At 42.1% G+C, this 17758-nt stretch overlaps 1 protein-coding gene across 2 annotated transcripts; it reads right to left on the reverse strand.

The window, feature by feature from the left end:
- Positions 1–15116: 15116 nt before the first annotated feature.
- Positions 15117–16684, reverse strand: smim24 (small integral membrane protein 24). 2 transcript variants are annotated; one of them, XM_034880639.1, is made up of 3 exons: positions 16565–16684; positions 16109–16214; positions 15117–15327 (listed from the first exon to the last, which is right to left on the reverse strand). In XM_034880639.1, the coding sequence occupies exons 1-3, from the start codon at positions 16626–16628 to the stop codon at positions 15249–15251; spliced, it is 249 nt and encodes an 82-aa protein (XP_034736530.1). In that variant the 5' UTR covers positions 16629–16684; the 3' UTR covers positions 15117–15248. The 2 variants fall into 2 exon arrangements, with proteins under 2 accessions (XP_034736530.1, XP_034736531.1); XM_034880640.1 differs by having other exon boundaries at positions 16109–16211; positions 16565–16675.
- Positions 16685–17758: the final 1074 nt, after the last annotated feature.

The raw sequence follows: 17758 nt of genomic DNA on the forward strand, positions 1-17758 counted from the left end.
CACATAAAGAAATTTCACTCTTTTCTTTGAAGTCACTTATAACCCTTGTGTTGTCCTCGGGTCAAATTTTACGCATTTTTATATTAGAATTATGGCTTTCTTTGAACCAAATTGCACAGAAAAACATTAATTGCATGGTTGTATGGATGCCATGTAACATTCTTGGCAGGTAATATTAATGATTACTTTGATTGAATTGTGGGTGTTTCCTTTCAATTTATAGCATTTGAAATACACTGTGATCCACTCAACATCCTCTGATCTTAACTATGAGTCCAAATAACCCAGAATTTCTGTTTTTCAGTTAACAAAAACAAATAGGTATTATTAAAAAGTGACAAAAACATTGGGAAAAGAGACAAAAAAAGTGAATTTGCAATTTTGACCCAGAAGGACAGCAAGTTCATATTCTACGGGAAAACAACACAAAGGTTAAACGATTAAAACTGTAAAGATGAAAATGTTTGATGCTGGTGTTTTTACTCTCAGTGTGTTCTGAGTGACAGTGTGTGTTGTCTAGATAAGTGTTTTGCTGCACTGATCCTGTTTTTTGTGTTGCTTGTCACAAGTTTTGCAGGTGAAGTGAACTTTTTTAACTCAGGTGACTTTTGGTAGCGCAGACTGTAGTTAGAGTGTTGATCATGTAGCTTCAGTTGCGACCACTGTCGTTTAACATTCCCAAAAACTGTAAAACTGTAACAGGAAGAGACATGTTACTGTAACTGTAGTTACAGTAACTGTAGTAGCTGATGTACACTGTTACTACCGTTACTGTGGTGACGCACTTTGTGATGGTCTTGCTCTGTTCAGTCTGAGTTTCAGCCTGAACATGGGAGTGTCAATCTGAACAGGTGAGTGTCAGTGCGAACAGTTGAGTTTCACTGCGAACAGGTGAGTTCAGTACGACCAGGTGAGTTTCAGTGCAAACAGGTGAGTTTCAGTGCGACCAGGTGAGTTTTAGCGTGAACAGGTGAGTGTCAATGCAAACAGGTGAGTTTCAGTGCGACCAGGTGAGTTTCAGTATGACCAGGTTAATTTCAGTGTGAACAGGTGAGTTTCAGTACGACCAGGTAAGTTTCAGTGTGACCAGCTGAGTTTCAGTGTGAACAGGTGAGTTTCAGTGCGAACAGGTGAGTTTCGGTGCGAACAGGTGAGTTTCAGTGCAAACAGGTGAGTTTCAGTGTGAACAAATGAGTTTCAGTGCAACCAGGTAAGTTTCAGTGCAACCATGTGAGTTTCAGTGTGAACAGGTGAGTTTCAGTGCAACCAGGTAAGTTTCAGTGCAACCTTGTGAGTCTCAGTGCAAACAGGTGAGTTTCAGTGCGACCAGGTGAGTTTCAGCGTGAACAGGTAATTGTGTCAGTGGGACCAGGTGAGTTTTAGTGTGAACAGGTGAGTTTCAGTGTGAACAGGGGAGTTTCAGTGGGAACAGGGGAGTTTCAGTGGGAACAGGTGAGTTTCAGTGGGAACAGGTTAGTTTCAGTGTGAACAAGTGAGTTTCAGTGCGACCAGGTGAGTTTCAGTGTGACCAGGTGAGTTTCAGTGTGAACAGGTGAGTTTCGGTCTGACATCTTCTGAGAGATCTCAGCCAGAAGTCTGGAAGTGTGGAACGTGTTCATTGGCTCCTGGAGAGCACTTCATACTTTCCAGCCACATAATCCCATAAAACCCTACTGCTAAACACTTGACTCACAGTCAGAGTGAATCCTGGGAAATGAGCTGCTGTCTCAGTGAACCAGATGCTTAATATCCGTAGATTGTATCCGTGAGTTCTATAGTGTAACACAGGCTACTCTATAGTAAGCAGTGAGACCATTCAAAATCCTCATTATTTTGTGTCACTTCATTGAGAGTTTATGGGGGTTCTTAATATATTTTATAATCAGAATTCAGACACAAATATACAGGGTAAATATAGTCATGGGCTGTGACTGCTGTGTTCAGCAGGCGCATGAAGAAAAGTTTGGCAGTAGTGTTGAAGTGCCCAGAGGTGTCCCTGAATGTCCTGACTGATCTCAGCTAGAGGGCAGCCTTTCACTGTCCATGAATCAAATGCACCAAGCAGCAGAGGACTCTAACCTTGTGGGGTTGGGTGTGATAAGGGGGAACGAGGGGGGAGTTAGAGCTGTGACTCTTGTAGCATCCAGAGGACAGATGTTGGTGCAGTAATTATCTGCTTTAAGTCTCATCAGCTGGGCTTACAGAGCTCAGCCTCTTGCTGCCACAGTGCCAGGGTTGGAGAGACTTTCTGTAATAAACTCACAGCTGCAATTCTTTCTCGCTGTCTTGGTCTGCGATGGACACTTAAAGCAATACAAGAGGGAGTTTACGCACCGAAAGAAAGTGGATGTACAGAGCTGAAAAATCTATCTTTCCCTGACCCCTCCTGCTTGGAAGGTTCAAACCTGTTGCACATCTATGGCAAGCCATTTTACATTTAACAACTAGATTGGATATTTATTGCAATTCAATTCTTCTCAGTCAAGAAGAACATTTCAGATAAATTTTTTAGATATCCACAAGTGAGGTCACTTAGCGCTAACTACACCCAGCAGTGATGTCCCTGACCCCACACTGACCACACTGATGGTGAATCAACCCTCCTGTTGTCCTCGGGTCAAATTTGACCCCTTTTAAAAAATGGCTACATCTGAAATATGTGTTTCTTTTAATCCAAATTACCACGGAAATTGGATTGGATTCAATTCAACGCTCTTTGCAAATCCAAGTTATCACTTTCATTCCTGATTAAACTTATCTGTACGGTCCTCCGATCTTAACTATTAGTCAAAATGATTCATCATTTCTGCTTTTTTAACTCAAAAATTAGGTATAATTTTACACAAATGAAGGTTATTGACCATGAATTCCAAAAAGTACTGTAAAACTAATGGTAGTAAGGTGGTGTTAGTGAAAATTAGTTGAATTAATTAAATATTTAAATTAAACAAATATTAATTTTTTTTTGCCCAAATGTGGCCTGTTGAGGGCCAATAAATATCAACAGTTCCAAAACATCTATGTTGTTATATGTATCAATCCACCAGACATAATATCTACACACATGGCATTTGATTGGAGGCTAGTCTCTCTTTGTCCCACAGCAACATTAAAAGACTTTAGATTTGTGTACAGTTTCTGTTAATAATGTATTGTATTAAGTGTCCAATTCATTATAATATTGAGATTTATCATAAATAATTGAAGATGCACATGTATTTAATGTCCATTTAAAGAGGGGTGGAGATGCGGTCACAATGGGGCATTTAAAAATGTACTTGTAAGTAACGCATTAGTTACTTTTTGAAGTAACTTGTTACTTTTATAATGTGTAACTGAGTATCTAATTTACTTTTTGGAAGAAGTAACTGTAACTACTTTACTTTTTGGAAGTAACTTACCCAACACTGTATGTGAAACCGTTGCTAACCCACACCTTTCAGCACAGGGCTTTTGATCTAATGGAGTATTTCTACAACATGATATCTCTACTTTTATTGAAGTTAATACTCACAAAACAACAAAAGACATAGTTGTGATGTGATGTAGGTTGGGTGGTGGTCAGAGCTGCAGGGTTTCTGCCAGTGTATTACAGCTAGGGCCTCGTTGCTAACATTTATGTATTTATGATACATTATTCATTCACAAAGAAAATTGGTGTCCTTAAAGGTTGGATTTTTTTAATTAAGGCATTAAGATTAATTTCCAAAAGATTGTTTTTTTTCTCCTCTTTTTAGTCAACTTTAGCATGGGTACATAAATGTGTGAGCACCACTGTGTGCTATATATATATATATATATATATATATATATATATATATATATATATATATATATATATATATATATAGTCTTGTCATTTGTATTCTTGCTTGTGTTACCGCTGGAATGGGATTTCTCTACTTTTACTGAAGGGATCTGAATACTTCTCCCCCACTACTGCCAATGCAAACAGTGCCTCAACTCTTTGGTAAAACACGTAAAGTACTGACTAAAATACACTCCTGGCGTTGCTGATGCTCTTAACACACGCAAAACCATGCGAGCACGAGCAGCCTCGCTGCGTGGGGGATTAAGAGGAGGCAGGCAGAGGGCCGAGCACAAATGGCTTCCATCCAGTCTTCAGAGCCTCTCAGACTGTTGAAGATTATCTGCGACTAAGGGACAGACTTTTTTAGGCACTCACAATTCTTCAAGCTCATCAACAACAGCATAAACAGCTGGCACTCACTAACGCTCTCCATTCACCTCCAGGATCAACACCTTAGGAAAACATCTGCACACTAAATCTGTATATTCCAAAATACTTCAATCTGGCCATGTTCTAACTGGAACAAGGAACTCTGGTCATATCAGTTGAGTCTGTGGGTACACTGGTCCATCCATATGACCATCTATCCATCTATATATCTATCTATCTATCTATGTATCTATCCATCTATCTGACTAATATACGCGTTGCTTGTCATTTTTAGATATTGTGTGAAAAGCACAAACACATGCTGCCTATTCAACACTGGTGTTTTTTCAATGCAACCATTTTTCCACATGCTGGCATCAGATTTTAGATTTTGTTTCAGTACATCCTTAAAATCCACTTGCTGATCTACATGAACCACAGAGCTATCTCAAAGAAACTGGTAATTGTTTGCGTCCCAGAAGGAAATTCTCTGAATGGCCCAAATAAATTCATTGTAACTCATCAATAAAAATGTCTAGAATTGGGGTTTTTTTTGTGGTGCATTGAAATACCTTTACTGTGCCGAAATCAGTCGGTCACATCCACTCAGTCTACTGTCCCACTAAAGAGGACAACCTTTTGAAAATGAGTGTGTTCTCTAGCAGGCAGACACACATATAAAAGCAGAACGACATTCCTTGTGTATTAGAGTTGTCTGCTGGTAGTTCAAACTCTCTTTTGCATGTCATTTTGTTGGAAAAAGTCAATTTCCCTAAAAGTGAAATAATGCAGCATGTAGCAAAACTATGTATTTGGGTCTTTCTACTGGTAATGACAGGCTCCCACCCGGTATGTGTGCCCCCTCCTCTCCCCCCAATCATTATAAAGATCATTGCTGCCTGCTGCTGCCCTCCCACACATCCCTTGCCACCCAGTAAGTTGTGACTGGAGTAATGACAATGCATTGGGCCTTCAGTTTGCAACAAACCTGAACAATAAATACTACAATTATCATGCTCTTGCTGTCATCTCACAAATTTAAAAAAAAAAAGAGCAAACAAAAAAGGTTCCTGCAGTGACGGTTCTGTAGTTGCACAGCATGGCCAACACTGCGTAGTTCAGCGGGTAATAGTCAATGATCTAATCTTTGTAAATCTACACAGTTATGCCCCAACCCAGCCCAGATGAACGCAGCACACTGCCATGATGCAGAGAGGGTTAACGGTAGATTGTGACAGACAGCTGACAGCTGCAATATTACACTGAGAAAAATCCTGAACTCATTGTTAAATTCATGAACTGATAGACTAAAACAAAGAGAAATATGAGTTTGAATTGGGATATAAATGTAAAATGAGTCTCACTGTAGAGTTCCCAAACTCTACCTGTATAGAAATATATATTATAAATGACACAGAGCTTGAAATGAAAAAGTCATTGAAGTTAAGTAGTATTTTAGTATTTCATAAGTCATTTAGTGTCCAAATTTTTCAAAGATTAAAAAAAGTTTTTATTGTCCTAGCTTTATTGTCCTAGCTTTTGGTCTGTACACAGTTAACACTCAAAACATGTAGGTCCTGATTGAGTAGCCCTACTTGTTGGTTCGATTTGCTTTCATTTTACACACAGATGTTGAACAAAACGACGAATCAGAATCAGAGTCAACAACCAGAGGCTTCTGTTGGCTTTTCATCCAATAACAATTAACGAGAGCATTTCGGGACGCTCAGACACCCATCAGCCTGTAAATGGCGTCGTCTGCCCTCTAGCGGGAACAAGGACAGACAAAGAACAGTATTTGGCTATAGTTTGCCAGCTAGGGATGTCCGTTTTAGTTCATTTTCGCCTTTGACAACCTGACACCCAACTAACAATCCATTTAAGAAAAGAAAAACGTTTCACAAGCTTTGGTTGGTTGTCAGAGCTGCGGGATTTCTGCCAATGATGCCAGATTTAAAGAGGGTATTCAACAGGGATTATTGCGTGAGTATGAAGTTAGCAGTAACATTATAGCTTTAAGCTGTATGTGTAATATTAATTTAATGTAATTCAATTCAATTTTATTTATAGTATCAATTCCCAACAAGAGTTGTCTCGAGACACTTTACCGATAGAGTAGGTCTAGACCACACTCTATAGTTTACAAGGACCCAACAGTTCTAATAGTTCCCTCCATAGCAAGCAACAGTGCGGCAGGGGTGAGGAAAAACCCCTTGTAGGAAGAAACCTGGGACAGACCCAGGCTCTTGGTAGGCTGGGTCTGATGGCTAGTTGGGGTTGAAACGAAGAGTGGGAATAACAGTCACAGTAAAAGATAGTGGAACCGGGACTAGGATGTAATAGGGCACCCCAGGACATTACTGCTTTCGCTGGTGAAGAAGCGCTTTAACTCCTCACCTGATTAAAGTGAAGTTAGCCCCGAAGTTAGCGACGACTTCGGCAAAGACTCATGGTGGACCGGCCTTTAAGGTGGACTGACCTTTTATAGGTGGACCATCTAATTTTAGGGACAAGCCGCTCAGACCATGAACAGCGGACGGGTTGGGCTTAGGAAAAGAAGAACAGAACGGTTAGGTTTAGGGAAAGAAGAAAACCTTATACAGCAGACGCGTTGGGTTTAGGAAAAGAACAAAGGGACAGTTGGGTTTAAGAATCGTGACACGCGGGACACAATCTCCGGTCTCCTGGGTGAAAGTCCAGCGTTGTTTGACCCATCCATCCCCCAACCAACCTCCCAACGCGGATTTACAGGCTTTAATACTACTCGCTACCGTTAGCGCTCTTAAAGCTACGTCATCTTCTCATTGACTTTACTTTGGCATTGTTTTCCGTGGTGGTGGCACGGAATGTGTGAAAATTCCGTGTAATGCACTGGTAACCGCTCATGATCATTTCATGGAATTCTGTCAGACCAGGCTGTGCCTTGATCCCTGCAGCCAAGTGCTCTAACCTCTGAATGATATTTGATGTTAATATTAATGAAACGTAGTTATTCCATTAGAAAACCAGAGACTGATTCATTCATCAGAAGTCAAACTCACCATCCACCACGTCTTGGCAGTGACATCGTAACAGAGCTGCCACTTCACCGAGCTGTCCGCCTCGCCACAGCCTCCGGACATCGCCATGACAACAGAAGGGGAGCCCTTGAAATGTCAATCAAAGATGACTTTGGAGAAAGATAGGAACATCCGTGCTTAATCCAAAGGAGGAGCAGTACAGTGTTGGGCTTGGGCCAGTTTTCTCAGTATTCTCAGTTTGGTGGACGGAATCGGTTTCTGGAGTGGAGTTCAGTTCCAGTCACTGAAAATCCCTGTCAGTCCCTGTCCTGTAGATCCCGGTCCTTTAGATCCCAGTCCCTCTAGATCCCAGTCCTGTAGATCCCTGTCCTGTAAATCCCTGTCAATCCCTGTAGATCCCAGTTGCAGTTTGGCTATGAGTCCTTACACAAAGAAAAGTGCATTTTCCTTCCAGAACATCGCCTTTTTCACTCCCTTTCAAATAAAAGACATTTACAAAGATCATGTTATGTTACATTTAAAGATGCGTCTGTGCTCCTGGTTTGACACATTACTCCACCACAGACAAACAAGCCATTCCCCTCAGAGAGGTTTACCCACAAAGCCTACACAACCTAAACATACCTTTGAACTCTAGAGCCATCCTAATCTAGCTCCGCTTCGCCTCTGAGTCCTGCTGGACTCCAACGGCACCAAAACACTACCAGGTAGAGACTTTCACAGGTCCCAGTCCCCCAGGGCTCCACCTCTAGCAGTTCCTTCTTCACACAGCGAGCCTCTCTAAGCTGTGGTCCTCCTTTCTCCCACAGCTTCAAAGTAAGTCCTCTGCACACCACACACACTGTAAAAGATTCACGCAGTGGGATTTCAATTCAAGTTAATTTTTTAGGTCATTAGGCCTCCTCCGATCCTCCCCGTAGACGGCTCTGTGTTGCAGTCTCAGTCCTCTAGTCCTGAAGAGAGATGATGTAAGCTTGTTTCTCCAGCGTCTCTCAGCACCTGTCCATTAGTGTCTCCACACAGGGACACCCAGTTTAAGTAGTCCAATCAAGTTCCAGTCCGTCTTATCTTATTCAAAGTGGGGGAAAGCACCAAAACACCAAGCCAACACCAACTAACCAGCGACACAGCCAGTCAGTCCCTGTCCCGAGTCCACTGAGTGGGCTGTCACTCTGCAGAGGCGGATTAGAAAGTAGTACACACACACACACGCACACACACACACACACACACACACACCTCAAATGCTTCTTAAGGATTTCCACAGCTTTTATAAAGTATAAATATATGAGTTTGTATATGGTTAAAACACAAATGTGGTCAAACCCATTTTTATCCCGACGTTTGTGTGTGTGTGTGTGTGTGTGTGTGTGTGTGAATGCGCGCGTGCATGCATGCGTTCATGTGTCCACTGTGACTCAGTGCCCATTTTGATATAATGGTACTGACCTTTCTCTTTCTCTGTTTGTCCCCCCCCCCCTCATCCTCCTCACACCCTCTGAACCAGCCGGTTCTGACTCACAGACCTTGGGGACTCTGGACCGGAAGAACCCTTCGTGGTGCTGCCGAAAACCCTTGAGGAAAGCACGGGATGTTCTGAATGAAAAGAGCCACGAATGCACTCTCAAATTCAGATCTCCCCTTTTAATCCAAGTGTAAATAGGTTGACCATTTAAAGACCAGCGTTACAAAATAAGTTTAAAAGCTTTTCAACATTTTGAGAATGCTGCTTATTGACATTCCTGTTAGGAGTGAGCTGAAAAGGTGGATATCAATCTCTTTGGTGTGTGTGTAAAGTACAGAACTAGAGTCAGGACCTGGTGAGCTTAGCAAACAGCTAGCTGCTGTTCTATATTCTATGTTCAATTTCCATTCAATTCAACTCTATTTATTGTATCAATTCATGACAAGAGATATCTCTAGACACTTTACAGATGGACCTCACTAGACCACATAATTTACAAGGACCCAACAGTTCTAGTATGCCATATGTACCTTACATGTTTCTCATATGTATTTTATGTCATTTGAGCCTCAAATGAAGTTTTTCTAGCTTATCTGAATGCACTTTTTTGGCACTTTGAAACATTTACTGAACCAAACATGTCAAAACTCTGAGTACAATCGTCACACCACGCGGTACATCCAGCACATAACTCTGTGAAACCCGCAAAAGGTGATTGCTCTAATCTAAATAATGAACTCCTGTTTTAAATGTAAAGAAATCTATCAATGAATAAATTATCGCCATCAAAACAAAAGGGTCCTTTATCATCGCTTTGACCAAATGCAAATACATCTTGTCTAATGAATAATGTACTCTGAGAGTGTGATAGTTACACTACTTAATATTATCAAACTGCTAACATTGGATATTTAGGCAGCTGAATAGTACTGATGTCGGCCATGGCATACACTACACTTTCAACGAAACATCTATTTCTCATTGCATGTACACACCAGCTAACTGCAAATACATCAAGGGAGCTGGTGCGGAAAAAAAAGATGTACAACAGCAACATTATCAGGAACTACTGTACAATATGTGCAAGGAAAAAGGCTGCAAATGTATCAATCTCCTGGGTCATCCATCGCTCCCCTCTGTCTGGGCATAACATTTCATCGACATCACCTAATATCCCGTCTTGTAGTGCAATGAGGGGAAAATCCTTTGGCATGGACCCCCAGCCCCTCCATCATTCTGCTCTGATATCCTCACCAGCATGCATTGCGTTACTTTCCATCTCCAGCCAATAAAGACCCAATGGGATCATGAGTCAATGGGGATTTAGGAATGGGGAGTATTATATGTATGTATGGGATTGGTTATTGTGATGGTTGGTTGCTCTATTTAGCATGCATGGACTTACACAATGAACATGTTTGGGGAAACTTGCATTTTATTTGATAGAAAGTGAATGCAATCTATTTTGATCTGCAAAGCTTGTTCAGTGCATTTGGTGCAAAAGCAATTTTGCAAATGACTATAGTAATAATAACAACTGACCTAAATTTCGGATAAATTAGCACGAAGACACTGGCAAACGGTGCCAAAAAGAAGAACTAAAGAACAGTGATACAGACCATTGAACTGTTTCAGCAAGCCGTCCAGAGTTCCTTCACCCTGAACAGAGAACCCTCGGGCAAAGCACCGCTGGTTTTTCAGGGTGTGGTAACAGTGTGGTCAGCTCAGTGTCTATGTCAGCCCACAGAGCTAGAGGCTTCCAGCTGAGGGCCTGAGCTCTCTGGATCAGACCAACCACAGCCTGCTGGGGAGAAGGTCAGGACTCCTCCACCAAATGTCACACTGCTGTTTTAGGCTCGCCTTTACAGTAACTGCCATCATTACTTATGGTAGCACTGCTCGTCATTGTTCTTTTCAGAGCATTCTGACTACTGGAGGAGAGGAGAGGTTTTAAAAGTCCCTTTATTGGACCAATTTTACATCACAGAAGAACCAACAAACATAGGGTGCTTTTCTTATGTTGACATTTTCAGCTTATTTCGAAGGCCAATTTTTTGTGATAAAAAAAATGAAAATGGATCAAATTTGACCCGAGGACAACATGAGGGGTAACCGGGCTCTGACCAGCCCTTCTAGCATCAGTGCCGGTTCCACACTGCCCCCTTCCTTATTTCTACTGGACATCCAGATGGCCAATTTTGCCATAGCAAACAAGAAATTCAATAGGAGGTGAACAGCCTTCTTAGTCTGAGTGTATTTCGACCCAAAAATAAAGAACGCCAAAGAAAAGACCTCAACTAAACCCTGAACCCCCCTTTTGAGAATCTCTAGGAGAGGAGAGTAGAGGAGAGGAGAGGAGAGGAGAGGAGGGCTTCAGCCATGTGAAGCCACCACACACATGCACACAAACTTGTAATTAGTAGTCCAATCAATCATCACCCGGCTCCCACCCCCACAGTTAATCAGCAATTAACCTCCCTCTGAAGTGTAAACATACAGCCAATCAGGCTTAAACACAGCAGCTCCAAGCCAATCATAGTGCTGGTCCAGAAGTACAACAGGATATAAAGAGAGAAAATTACAGGACACAATACACACACACACACACACACACACACACACACACACACACACACACACACACACACACACACACACACACACACACACACACACACACACACACACGCACACGCACACGCACACACACACACACACAGTGCGTCTTACTATCTTTGTGGGGACCCATTGTTGACATAATGCATTCCCTAGCCCCTTGCCCTAACCTTAACCACCATAACTAAATGCCTAACCTTAACCCTTACCCTCACCCAACCATAACCTAACTCTAACCCAAGTCTTAGCCCTCAAGAAGCCCTTAAACGTTGTGCGGTCCAGCATTTTGACACCACAAAGCTGTCCCGACCCCACAAGTCTACCAAACTCCTGTTTTTTGGACCCCACGAATGTGGTTAAACAAGACAATACACACACACACACACACACACACACACACACACACACACTCTCTCCATTAGCCAAACCCCTGAGCAGACCTCACACTGAATGCCAGAGCAGAACAGCCTTTTCTCCTCTGTTTCTGTCACTGCACAGCCTTTATCCAGAGCTCTGCCTTCAGATCTGATGAGGTCCATTAAACGTACGAGAAAGATACATTTAATCCTCAAACCTTGATCTGTACTCTTATGTGTGTTATGATGTTGATTATCAAATAATCAGCTCATCAGACAGAGATTTGGTTGAGAATCATTTAAAGGGACTGAAATGTGGGTTTGTATGAGCAGTAGTCATAGCTGGACTGTTTATTGCCCTTTGGATAGTGTTTGTTGTTGGATCCGAACCCCCCAACAGGACCTGGCTTTGAGATGGTAGACATCAACCACAATGGTCATCCATGTAAATAGAGGCACATGACATCAGCAGCCACAGATGTGTGTTTTTTTTTTTGTGCTGAACAACAAACAGAAATACCATGGATTATAACTCTGAGTAGAACACTTGTAGGTAGTGAAAACAAAGTCAAATGGGGCTGTTAGACGTAGCGAGCAGCAGAATTCTGGACCAGCTGCAGAGATTCTTTCTACTCTCCGACCCTTTGTGCAGAGCCTGACAGGCTTCGCACTCCAAGCCCTGTGAGGGCCCTCAGGTTCTTTACCACACTAAGTCCTTTAGCTTTTTGGGCCATATGGAGGAAGCACAATGGACAGGCCTATTTCAAAGCATCTGATCACCCTTGCTTAAGAGCACAGGGGAGCAGATCCCCCTTCAAGGCTTGTGGTACGCTCTTTGCGGCCGCTGTTCCAGCCTCTGGCTCTGTGGGCTGACATAGACACTAAGCTGACCACACTGTTACCACACCCTGAAAAACAGAGAACAGTGCTTCTCAAACTATTTTCAATAATGTACCCCCTGTAGAAACAAGTACCCCCAGACTAGCGCAAAGCATATTTGGGTAGAAATAAAAGGCTATATAGTATATTACCCTTATACCATGCAACCATGCAACCTCAGTGTTTTTCGGGGTCAAAATTTCACCATTTTGTTGTTTTTTTTCTACATTTTTCGGGACGTTTTCGTCCATTTTATTCCCAAATTATTTGTCACTTTTTTCCATTTTTATGTCACTTTTTTGGCATTCTTTTAGATTATGCTTTTTTCACTGTATTGATATTGATAGTCCCGATCAAGCGCCTCAAAAGGGACGCCAATAGTCCCCACCAAGTGAGTCAAAAGAGACTACAATAGTCCCCACCAAGCGAGTCAAAAGGGACGCCAATAGTCCCCACCAAGCGAGTCAAAAGAGACTCCAATAGTCCCGACCAAGCGCGTCAAAAGGGACGTCAATAGTCCCCCCCAAGCGAGTCAAAATAGACTCCAATAGTCCCCACCAAAAGGGACTCCAATAGTCACAACCAAGCGCGTCAAAAGGGACGCCAATAGTCCTGACCAAGCGCGTCAAAAGGGACGCCAATAGTCCCGACCAAGCGAGTCAAAAGGGACGCCAATAGCCCCGACCAAACATCAAAAGGGACGCCAATAGCCCCGACCAAACGTCAAAAGGGACGCCAATAGCCCCGACCAAACGTCAAAAGGGACGCCAATAGCCCCGACCAAACGTCAAAAGGGACGCCAATAGTCCCGACCAAGCGCATCAAAAGGGACACCAATAGTCCTGACCAAACGCGTCAAAAGGGACGCCAACAGTCCCGATCAAGGGCGTCAAAAGGGACGCCAATATCCCTGACCAAGTGTCAAAAGGGACGCCAATAGTCCCAACCAAGCGAGTCAAAAGGGACACCAAATATCCCCGACCAAACGCGTCAAAAGGGACGCCAACAGTCCCGATCAAGGGCGTCAAAAGGGACGCCAATATCCCCGACCAAGTGTCAAAAGGGACGCCAATAGTCCCAACCAAGCGAGTCAAAAGGGACACCAATAGTCCCGACCAAACGCGTCAAAAGGGACGCCAACAGTCCCGACCAAGTGTGTTTAAGTAAAGCGTGTTAAATGACTCTAAAGAAGACTCTTAGCATCAATAACAACAACAAAGGCACCTGACCAAGCGTCACTTTATCCCACAAAAAATGTTATAGAGTCCACAGTAGAACTTCAGTCATTACCACAAAGTAATGAAAAACGTGTGGCAGGGCACCTTTAACTAAGATGTGATCAAATTATCCTTTGTAGAACTTTTTGACCCATAGGAGGAGCCAACTCGCTCTCCAATTAACTGATTTGGTATGCTGTTGTCTCATGGTTACAGGTTCACAGAAATGAAATAAAACACATTTTTATCTACTGTATGTATACATGGTTTTATGAATGGAAGTCCTCTCCAGTGTGTGTGTGCACGATGTGGCCCCCACAGGTGTTATTCATTGTAAGTCTCCAAGATTAGGCAATGAGCAAGTGTCACCTTCAGTCCCTTGTGAATCCCCACAGTCCACATTCCAAAAACATATATATATATATATATATATATATATATATATATATATATATATATATATATGTTTTTGGAATGTGGAGGCTACTGTATATAGAGTTAAAATTACAAACTTCTTATTTTAACTGGAGCAGCTGAAAGATAGGCCGGTGAACAGATGAGACAATCTTTTAGAGCTATTAAATGTCGTTTCATTCATTTATTCATGTTTGTTCCGTATAGGAAATGTCCATCTGCTCAAAGCGGTCTTGTTTCAAATGAATCTATGTGAGGAAGAAGAAAAGAGGCTAACAATGGTGGGGTTGGGTGGAGGGGGGAGGAGGTTACTAGACACAGCACATGATTGAAGTGACAAAATATAGTAGTACTACATTACATGAACAGGAACAGCAGTGATGAGTTAATAAATCATGCTATTCTTCTTCTGTGGTATTTGGGTCCCTCTGGTGGCCATAGAGGGCTGGAGCAGTGGAACAATCCAACCAAAACTCCATAACCCTTGAGTTGTCGTCCTATCAAAATTGTAAATCAACACTGTTGTTGATGCTTTTTATTGATGTTTTAAACTTTTCCTTATGTTTTTTAAGACTTTTGACACTTTTTTGGAATTTATGGTCAGTAAACCTAATTTATAGGAAATTATACGTAATGTTTGAGTCAGAAAACCAGAAAGTAGGAATTATCGAGACTAAAATTAAAGGTATGGATGTTGATGTATAGTCACAGACTGGAATATGTCAACTTTTACTCAATACTATTTCAAAAACACTTCAATTTGTTTTTTCAAATTTTAATAGGAAAATTGATGAAAATAGAGATTTTGTACTTGCCAAAGAGCTTTGTGTCAATCATGTTATTTTGGGTAATTACAATCGGTAGTTAAAAAGAACACTGATATTGGAAAACGGTTCAATTTGACCCGAGGACAACATGGGGATATAAACAGGACTTTGCAATTTATGATAATTAAACCAACAAAGGTTTTATTGCATTTCTGTATTTAAAAATGAAAAACAAGCGTTTTTCCATCGCTACAAGAAGCAACCAAAGATCAATAGAGACATTATTATCGGCTGTCCCAAAGCAGTGGGAGGCAGCTGACAGGTGCATCCGTTTCTACAGACTGGTTTGTATATTCTCATCTTCATCCATGGCGGCAGCCTTGTTTTCATAACCCCAGCCGTCTTGCTCCGCCCTGCAACACACGACAGCAACACGCACACGTTAGTCATTTACTCTAACTCTGCTGTTATCAGGGAGGGGAAGGAAGTCCATGACCATGGATCCTGATTATGAGAGTTTAATGGAGGTGAAATGTCAAGTCTCCGTCAGTTAAGCCTGGTTACTTTACTGTCACCGCTGAGTGAACTAAAGTACTTTTACTGTGAGAATTTGTAAGAGATTTTCAAATACAAAGCTTCTTTCCTCGACCAGCTATAAGCTGTACTTTTACGTGACAGCTGTAAGTCCAACAGTATTGTTGTACTGCGATGAGGATGAATACAATGATGACAGGAAAGCTACCTGATCTTGTGTTTTTATGGCCTTGTTCTTACACCATCCTTCCATCTTCATCATGTGTTTTTTGTATAAATTCGATGTGCTAAGATTTTGTATTGTGCATGTAACCTCTGTGTATTAGGTTTTGTCAATAAATATCATGTCTAATATGAAATGTTGAATTAACTTGAACGCTGATTTCTTGTTATTGTAACAGCTGACAGGTCTCCAGATGTACTGGACATGTGCCAGCGAATCACAGTGGGAGATTTGTGTGGTGGTGGTGGTGTAGTTTTGGTTTTTAGTGTAGTTTTGGTTTTTTTGTTCACACATCTATGAATAATACAGTTTACTGTGTGCAGTATATTATAAAATATATATTATCATATTCCCATCAGTGTAATCACCTCCGAACTATCATTACATAATATGGTTTATAGTGTGTGTGTGTGTGTGTGTGTGTGTGTGTGTGTGACCTGTTCTTCCTGAGGAGTCTGTGAACCATCAGGATGACGAAGACGATGAAGAGGAAACCGACGACAGCGGTCAGACCCACCAACCAGGGCTGAAGAGTCGTTCCTGCTGACACACACACACACACACACACACACACATACACACAGACAAACACACATACACAAGAAAATATTCGGTTATGACACAAAATGTCATAAAATGTTGGAGAGACACGTATTTTTGTTTGCTCTGTATGTGTGGCACATATTGTACAATTGACAATAAAGTTGACTTGACTTGAGATCAGTGTCCCAATGTTTTCAGACGACAATAATATGGAGCATGGCAGGTAACACAAACATCCCTTGAGCTGCCATCTTTGTTTCTTACTTGACTGGAGAAGACAAACACATACATAACTCCATATGTACCCAGCATGTCGAGAGATGGAAGAGAACAGGAAAGTTGTAGCCTACCTTTGTCAGCTGAGCAGCTGGAGGCGGACAGCAGCACACACAGCACGAGAGCACACACATTCATCCTGATATAACAGATGGCTCGACGCACACTGGACCGATCAGCACACACACACACACACACACACAAACACACAAACATACTGTAACACTTGACTCTAATGGGGTTCAAAGTTCACTGTCACAATCTGCCATCTGGGTGTGTGTGTGTGTGTGTGTGTGTGTGTGTGTGTGTGTGTGTGCGCTGAACTCTGGAGCAACAGTTGTCACCGTGGGAGGCGCTGGAGAAGCCTCAGTCACATGGCACGTATTTTATGTGATAAAAAAAAGCCTGCATTAATAATCTAAAGCCATTATTATATAATTAGGATAATTATGTATAGGCCGCAGCAGCGTAAAGCACCTGTCATGTTAACGTATACCATGCTTAAAGGTCCCATGGCATGAAAATGTCACTTTATGAGGTTTTTTAACATTACCATACTTTCCCCCAGCCTGCCTATGGTCCCCCAGTGGCTAGAAATGGGGATAGCCCTGGGTATCCTGCTCTGCCTTTGACTAAATGAAAGCTCAGATGGCCGATCAGGAATCCTTATGAGGTCATAAGGGGCAAGGTTACCTCCCATTTCTCTGCTTTGCACGCCTAGAGAATTTGGCCCAGCCATGAGAGAGAGAGACATCATGGCAAACAAGCAAAGTGACCGTTGATCAAGGCCACACCTCCACCCTCCATCTTGCCCCCCCCCCCCTCCTCAAAATCTACAGACTCATAGAAATAGCACATACTAAGGAAAACTCATTGTGGGACTGGCTTAAGTGGCTCCAATTCTGAACCAAGGCTGAGTTTTGGGAAAGAGACTTCAGATACAGTATTAGGGGACCACTAAGGTCTACATAAAAGAGACTTCACATACAGTATTAGGGGACTACTAAGGTCTATATAAAAGAGACTTCACATACAGTATAAGGGGACCACTAAGGTCTATATAAAAGAGACTTCAGATACAGTATAAGGGGACCACTAAGGTCTATATAAAAGAGACTTCAGATACAGTATTAGGGGACCACTAGGTCTATATAAAAGAGACTTCAGATACAGTATTAGGGGACCACTAAGGTCTATATAAAAGAGACTTCAGATACAGTATTAGGGGACCACTAAGGTCTACAAAAACGCATCTAAAGAGCACCATG

Source organism: Etheostoma cragini, chromosome 9, assembly GCF_013103735.1.
Source record: "Etheostoma cragini isolate CJK2018 chromosome 9, CSU_Ecrag_1.0, whole genome shotgun sequence".
NCBI classification, from domain to species: domain Eukaryota; kingdom Metazoa; phylum Chordata; class Actinopteri; order Perciformes; family Percidae; genus Etheostoma; species Etheostoma cragini.